A 7,738-nucleotide genomic window follows, 5' to 3' on the forward strand; every position below is an offset into this window, starting at 1 on the left:
ATCGGGTGAATGTCGACCCGACACGTTGCGGCTTTCTCGCTCTGTCAAGGCGTCGGGCTGGCGTAAACATTGCAACTCTAGCAGCTGAACACAGAGGCTATCTGCGTTTCTTCCGGTTCTCATCAGGTGGGCTAGATGTCTCTTACGTGTGACCTGTTCCGGCCCTCCTCTTGACATCACTTCGGAGCTGTTCTGAAGTTGGTTGTGCGTATTCATGGGGACGTGGTTATTCTCGTGATATGCCCTGGCCTCCCGCTTTTCTTCTCGTCATCCAAAAGCACAACTCAGTTTTGTCAGGACATTGAATTGACTTTGAATCACCGATTGTTGCAGGGTGGTACGCCGGCACTTTTCCTTGTCTCCGACCAGCTGATAACTGTGGGGACTTCTTCAGAAGAAAAAATATAGTTGGGTGCTCGGCAGGCGTGCCCGTCTTTCACCGAAGACGCACTCAGGTGTGTAGGTTTCATAGCGTACTTTTTCAATCCTCCTGTTACTGTCGAGAATGAAGTGTTAACAGGACTATCCGAAAAGTACGTCTCCTGGGCTGGAAGCCTGCGACAATCTCAGGAAGAGGACAGTACAGCGAAGACGTCTAGGTGTGTGGCCGTCGTGAACAAAACGTGGCTAGACTATAGTCACGAAAGTTACCCAGGAGCAATCTCTGCCTGCTTGCGGTGTAGGAAGATGGAAGCACGTGTATGCGCGTAGGAGCGAAGAGGATGCGCGGTCTTCACTGGGCTAAAGTATCTCGACCAGCGCCCGTTCAGTCGCACGCTCGCGGCTAGATACAGGTGGAGAGGGTGTAGACAGCAACTAGGAGATAACTTAGATTCATCATTAAGTTTAGCGGACACCACAAGCTCTCCATCAAATAAGTCACCGACGGCAGGCGATACTAACCACAGCTTAAGTCGTATCCTGTGCTTACTTACATCACAGCTCCTGAGGTAACTCTAGTCTCGGCTGATCATTAAACTAAGGAAGAGGTCGACTAACCGAGGGATCCATAAACATAAATACTTGCGGTCTATTCGGTTTTCAAAGATTGGCTGACGAGCGGCTTCGGTACGCTTCTGCAGTCAAAACTGGGTCGTCGTATTACAGCACCAGGAAGCGTTGCAACACGAAGGTTCCGTTACGGGTTGCCGGGGTCGCCTCCCGGCTCGCTTCTCACCGGAAATGCTTTTTGCCGTCGCACTTCGAGAGTTCAGACGCGTCGTGTCTCTGCGTGCGTCCATCTGGCTGTCGCTTTGGTCTGGTTTCCTCGCGCTACGCACTCAAAATACTGACGCCGTGGTTCAAGGCACAGGTGTTATTCCGATGCCCCCCTCTCACTTGGAGCGCACGCACTCCGACTAAGCGGGCATGTCTGGCTTTCGATTGCCGGGAACCGGAAAGCATAATGAAGCCGCGCTGATATCCGGGCATGCTGTTCCCAGGTTCTCTCAGTTGGCCCCTTGTGAAACAGCTGTACGGGGATCGCCCACCCCGTGCTACACTACTTGATTTCACACCACGGCTGTTCAAGTCGCACGAAAGAAACCTCCTAGTTAGGAACCTGCGCGGATCGCGGCATTGCGGACGCTACAGGCGCTTTTCCCCTGTCGAGATGGTGGGCCGTAGTTTTTCGTTGACTTACTCGAACTCATTTGATGCAGCGCTAGCAGAAGGAGTACAGTTGGGAACTACCCTGGAAACATCTGGGCATACAACTGGTATACAGACCGGCCCACGAAGTCAATTTCCCTGACAGGGAGAGTCGTCCAGTCATGCACTCGCCGGCGGGAGATTTGGTCAGTTGCACAGCCTTCAAGCTGCACCGGATTCTCTTCGCAGAATGATATTGCATCGCAACAGCTTTCCCTGGATGGATCTTCTTCTTGTGTCTTACCCTGTAGTTCTGTGCCGAAACCCGATGTTTGTACTACGGTACTACGGCTGCAGCCGGAACGTGGCAAGATTGCTTCTGCCTGACCGGCCGTGTTTCCCCCGGCACTTCTCCATTTAATGCTATTGTTGTCCAGTTTTGTTTCATGCTTTGACGTCAGCTCAGGCTGACCCGTAATTCATGATCAGAGCCGACAACCAGAGAGAGCGATGGCCATTCTGCGGCTCTCTACATAGCAAGCGCAGCGGCGCGTTCTCATAATGATCGCCCGTAGTTTACAATTCCAACAATCCACGTTCTCAGTTTCAGACCCCAGGCTGTTATCCCACTCTACGAGGTCTAGAACGGGATACCCTGCATCTACTGAGAGGTTGTCGCTAGTTCGCTGTTTCCACTGGGCTTCCGGACACCGCAGTTGCGGCTGGGAGCCACGCACATGTCCATTCCCATTGTAGCCGCAGGCGTAATGCTGGCTTTTGTCGCGGCCCTGGATAGACGACGACTCATCTCTTGCCGCACTGTTCACCTCGCCATGACACGCTCTGACCGTGCCAAATTCCCCGACACTTGTGCTCCTCCTCGTCCGAGCCGAAGCCGGCCAGGCCTTCCCAGCGCGGCAGGCGGACACTGAAGAGCCCGGGATTTTACCAGTCCGGACTGAGGACCCTATTGTTATCTACAAGGCTCCCTCTGATGCCCACTTCCGCGATAATGGCAGTCACACTCGCGGAAAGACCAACTTCCCGGCGAATTCACAACTGTCGGTCCCCCGTACTGAAGGCAGGCCGTGGGCGAAGTCAGCCTGCGACTGCACCGGACTGTCATGTTGAGCCAAGACCTCGTGCAGAGTTCCTTCCCGCTCGGCTCCCAATGTCCTCGTGTCCTGCGAGGCCTGCTTATGTCTCACCAGGGCGCGCGCTTCTCTATGCAGGAGTTGGTTTTCTTATCTGTTGTGCAACATCGTGGGCGGAGCCTCGCTCTGGTCACGGAAAGCATACTCAAGTACAAACCACGCCTCCACGCGACCTCTTGCTACCAAGTTGCCCAGATGGATTCGCGTTCGACAGGGAAACGGTACGGAGTAGCAATCCTTTTTTCTTCGCAGAAGAAACGCTAGGTGTGAAGCACACGGCAGCCGTTTGAATCGCTCGTATACGCGCTTTGTAGCCAGAGGCACTTTTCTAGGCGACAAAAAGTGTGGGATATGTGCCTTCGTCTCGGCAGTTAACATGTGCAAACCTAGTCGGCAGCCGGACACCTAGGTTCCGCACAGCCGAACGGCGTGAGCTCGAGAAGTTCGCTAGCTTCTTGTGGTCGGTTGGTTCCACCGGATACCTCTCCTCCCTCTTCAGAACCAGTGCTGACACCAAAGCGATTCCTCAAGATAAAGTGAGTACCTCGCAGGCGCCAGGCGTTCTCGAGTGGAGTTTTTGAGGTTTCAGCTTCTGCCGTCTCAAATAATTTTCCTCAGATGGGGGGTCGACTTGAAGTTTGGACGGCATTATACCTAAGAAGCATGGTGGCATGCCAAAGAACGTAGCATGTAGGTTGTAGGTTCCAGAGAAGTATATATTTGTATCTTATTCCAGGGGCAAGACGCGCAGTACCACCAACGTCACACTCTCTGAACTCGGGCCCTGGCCTTCACAACTGTGACAGAGACAGAACGATTCTGTGCGATAAAAAAGGCCATGCGCTGCTTTGTCCTTTCTCGTCTTCCCGAGAATTTCAGTTCAGGTGCGTCCAGGTTGTTTCGCACAAGCCGCTGAGCAAGTGTCTTGTCGGGGTCATCAACGACGGAAAGTGCGTGGCATTCGCGCACCCTCTGAGTCGCACCTGTCCTCCGGGGTATGACCGTAAACTGATTGACGACAGTACACCAAAGTGTGTCAAAGTCAACTATGCCCAGAAGCGCCTCGCCTGCCACCCGCAAGAAGAAATGATCGAAGGGATATGCATTCGGGTATGCCGACGGCGTGCTATCTTACCTTCTCTGCAGAGGTGGACCAAATCTAAGCAAACGCGGAGACGTTCGGCTCCTAATGTTAGCCCTCGGGCGTAGCGCCGCGCATACCATGATCGTGCTATCCTCACACGGAGGCAAAACGCCCTTAGCGGTAGCTGTGGCAACCTATGTGGATTGGTTTGGGCACATCANNATTATGATTGCAATACCTACTGGTACTAAAATATTCAATTGGCTTGGTACTTATATGGCAAGTAACTATGCTACTAGGAATGTAGATTTATGGGCGGCTCTTAGCTTTATTCTGTTATTTACCTTAGGAGGTACTACAGGTGTAGTTATGGGTAATGCAGCTATGGATATAGCATTGTTGAGAGCACTGTACACGGCGTGCCTACGAAGCGTAGCTCAGGGTCTACGAAGACGGAAACACTGTGTCCGGACTTACAAACCATCTCTAGCCTCAGCTGGCTGTTCCTCCGTCTGAAGTGCAATAGTTCAACACCAGGCCGATCCGTGCATTTCCACGACGGACCACACCATCAGCCGTGCAAAGTGTATTGAGAGGACGTGCGCGAGTGCTCTTGTGCTTGGTAATACCTCAGCGGGCCTACAAGGAGGTTGCGTACAAATGTACAAAGGGCGAGTTGGACAGTAACAATCGATGCGTCCTGAAGCAGCTGTTACCACCAATCATCAAGTGTCCCGAAGGGTATAAATATATTGACGGTCTCTGTGTGCAGCTTCGCGAGACGCTTTGCACACTACAAGGTGTAGCTGCCAGTGTTGTTGACAACATAGGAGTAGACAGTAGTCTTCTCCCTGAAGACGGGTTTCTCTCCAAGAGTTCATCTATGGTTGGCCTTGAGCAAAGAAAGGCACATCCAGAATCGCTCACTGGTAAACACTTCATGAACGAAGGCCAAGTACCATTTCCTGCTACCTACGGGTCCTGGAGCGGGGAGAATAACCCCAGGAGCTTTCATCAGGAGTCACTTAGTCTCCTTGGCGCTGAGGCTGACCTCCCGAACATACCTCTCCTTGCCCCTCGCCGCGAGCCAGGCTCCGAGTACTTTGATATGCAGCTGAATCCCCTCGTAGACCACCGTCCAAAGGAATCGATTCCGACTAGTGAACTTCCTTTGTTTCCTGAGGCGTCTTACGCAGTTCAGTCCGCCGGCGCCGATGGCGTACCTGATAAAGAATTGTTCGGAACAGATGATGTCTATTTTCTTATCGACTCCATGGATCTTCGCGACCCTGGCGTCGGAGGACTTCAACACAGTCAACTGCCCCCGGCCCCAATGATAGGTGGATCTGAGGGTCTGCTGCCTCCTGACGGGCTCCGCACCGATGCAGTCTCTAGCCTGCTGTTAGATGGGTCGTACATGACGAAAGAAGAGAGTCCTGTCCCTGCTTTGGACTCGGCGCATCCCGCCAGCTCCGAGTTTACCGAGTTTCTCGGTGAGAATATATCCGCAGATGCTGCGGCAGGGTTCACGCCGCAGCTGATGCAGCAGCCGATGGCTCGGTTTCTTTCCAGAGTGGTGTCTAGTTCCCCATCAAGGACAATGACCCACGCTGCAGAACAAACGAGGAGCCGTGATGGTGCAGAAGGAGAAAAATCAATAGAGAATGCCCCATCTAACAAAGCGGCGTTCCCCCCCCGGCGCCTCATTGGCGAGAGTTTCTTCGGACCCGAGCTGCAGGAGCACTGCTACGAGGTACACGCGTAGGAACATAGGCTTTGTCCTTGTGTTTAGCGAAGTCAACACAGCGATCGTGTCATAGCCTCATCGCTGGCACCACATTCGCTGACTAGACCTTGCGTCTTTACTATTTATCGTTGGAAAGCCTTCTCTGTCTCCTCAGGTTCGTGAGGAAAAAGCATTACGCCCTACCTAGGCTACTGCTGACTTAGTCTGTGGCTTCTGCCGCCGGTAGGACAGTCCCTCCTAGGAGCGGGTGCGGGGCATTTGCGGTGCTGTCCGAAATTTGGCTGCCACAGTTATGTACAGGAGAGCCCTGAACTTTTCGACAGATTGATGCATCAGCTCTGTACCGTCGTACCAGGCAGGCGCTTCGAAGGCTTGTGGTAACAGCAGCGAAAGCCGGCAGACCCTTTGCCCCTAGCGACCTATACCTGAGACAGAGACTCAAATCTGTGTGTCGGGCAGCGCCACGCTTGCCATTTCCACGTAGGCCATACTTTGTCATGTGTGCGTTGCTGTATGTAGCCTCGTCTCTTTGTGCGTATAGTCGATACACTCTGACTGATCAAGTGGTAGACCCCCCCCGCTGCCACACACCAACTCGGTTACACACACTCAACTCGATGACCGTGCGGGTGGTTTTCCCTGAAAACAGACCTGGACTGTAGACCCTGTGAGGACGTGTCCATTCGACTTCACCATGGACCTGTACAAAGACGAGAATATTCAGTCCCCTGTTGTCGTTTGCAAGGGGTTCAGGGTCTTTCCCTCTGAGGCAGTATGCGCGGGTCGCGTCGTAAACGACAAGTGCATGGTCGAGGTAATACTCCTGCAAGTGTATAGAGAAGTGGGATCAGGCACTCCCGGCATTGCCGGTGGATGTAGGTTGGACTGCCCGGAGCATCAGCTACAGAAAAAACTCCTATAACGGTCAGCCTGCAGCTTGCCTGTTCAGCCAACTCCCTCCTGTCCGTTATCTCCACCTGCAAGTGTACATATTTGATGCTGGAAACCTTCTCGCGGGCTTTTCGGCTTGTAGCGTAGCCTGCGACACGAGGCTCGCCAGGCGCTGGCTTGGTGTATTCGACATTTTTGCCTTCGCTTCCGAGTCCCTCCAGGGGCTCTCCGACTTTGTGCGACTTTATATATCTACTATCTAGCGATCAGGAGACCTCCTTCACTCTCAGCGCCTGCCTGCATATGCACACTGCAAGATCGATTCTGTTATACAGTTCCTTCCGTTCCTGGTGCCAGACTGCCCAGCAGCCGACAACTCGTGTTCGGTGCAGAGGCCTTTTGAACGAGCTCGTCGAAGGGGTGGTAGCAGGAAATGGCGGTTGGCGAACCGTATAATTTCCTCTATTCATGCACACATCGGCGTAACCGACCTTTCCATTTGCGAGCGCCGTACTTCGCAGCTTCTGTTGTCTTTCGCCGCTCTTTCCTTTCCGTCCCCTCAGACGAGGTCACACGCCCACTGGTTCTGCCCGCTAGATATTCCACCGACCGACCCTAACAAGAAGAAAGCACGGGAAGGTAAGTCTTGCTTGCGACTCTCAAGGTACAGCTCGCTGGCAGTCCCCGTCGCAACCAGGGGTACGCGCCTTTTTAGAAAAGCCGGCATGATAGGCATTTGAAGAGACACAGAACGGGTGAAACGCTCCAGTGCTCCGAGATCGCAGTTGCACTCGTCACAGGGGGGTATCCGCGACGGCTGACATGTCAGAATCTCTTTTTTTGCTAGATGCTCTCGTATCTGGCGTAAGGCAGGTTTTCGTGTGGAAAAAAGGTGTCCTGGGGTCCCTAGGCAGTCACAAGTCATGACAGGTCGGAAAGGAGCACCGAACTGTGCCTTACTGGAAACTTGGAGAGCTTAGATGCCTGAGCCAATGCTCTGCTCTCCTTTCCTTACAGCTCCACCTTTCGTGCTTCGGACTTCTGAACACTCCGACTCACTAAGCCTATTCGGGGGGCTGTTCTCTGCCACTATCTGTTTGTTGTGCCGGCTAAGTCGATGTGTATAGAGAGATACGCTACTGTTTGAATATGTCTGCTCCAACTGTTTCCTTTCCAGCGAAACCGACGTCGGGAGAGCAGAAGGGACACCCGGAGAAGTCCGCGGAACCCAAAGAGAGGAAGCGAACAACAACAACTACAACTACTACTATG

At 53.2% G+C, this 7,738-nt stretch overlaps 2 protein-coding genes across 2 annotated transcripts in view; both read left to right on the forward strand.

The window, feature by feature from the left end:
- Positions 1–3,768: 3,768 nt before the first annotated feature.
- On the forward strand, positions 3,769–5,593 carry CSUI_007273 (uncharacterized protein; the record flags this gene model as incomplete). The annotated part of the gene is made up of 2 exons (XM_068067421.1): positions 3,769–3,854; positions 4,463–5,593. The coding sequence occupies exons 1-2, from the start codon at positions 3,831–3,833 to the stop codon at positions 5,591–5,593; spliced, it is 1,155 nt and encodes a 384-aa protein (XP_067920601.1). The 5' UTR covers positions 3,769–3,830.
- Positions 5,594–6,328: 735 nt separating this feature from the next.
- CSUI_007274 (uncharacterized protein) overlaps positions 6,329–7,738 on the forward strand; it is a gene marked incomplete at its 3' end in the record, with an annotated part of 2,445 nt that continues 1,035 nt past the window's right edge. Inside the window, exons 1-3 of the mRNA XM_068067422.1 lie at positions 6,329–6,389; positions 7,030–7,105; positions 7,644–7,738. The exon at positions 7,644–7,738 is cut by the window's right edge and continues 486 nt beyond it. Of these exons, the coding sequence (XP_067920602.1) occupies positions 6,381–6,389; positions 7,030–7,105; positions 7,644–7,738 (180 nt within the window). The 5' untranslated portion in view covers positions 6,329–6,380. The remainder of the gene's footprint in view (positions 6,390–7,029; positions 7,106–7,643) is intronic.

The sequence above is a fragment of the Cystoisospora suis genome, assembly GCF_002600585.1.
Source record: "Cystoisospora suis strain Wien I chromosome Unknown contig_3806, whole genome shotgun sequence".
Classification (NCBI taxonomy): domain Eukaryota; phylum Apicomplexa; class Conoidasida; order Eucoccidiorida; family Sarcocystidae; genus Cystoisospora; species Cystoisospora suis.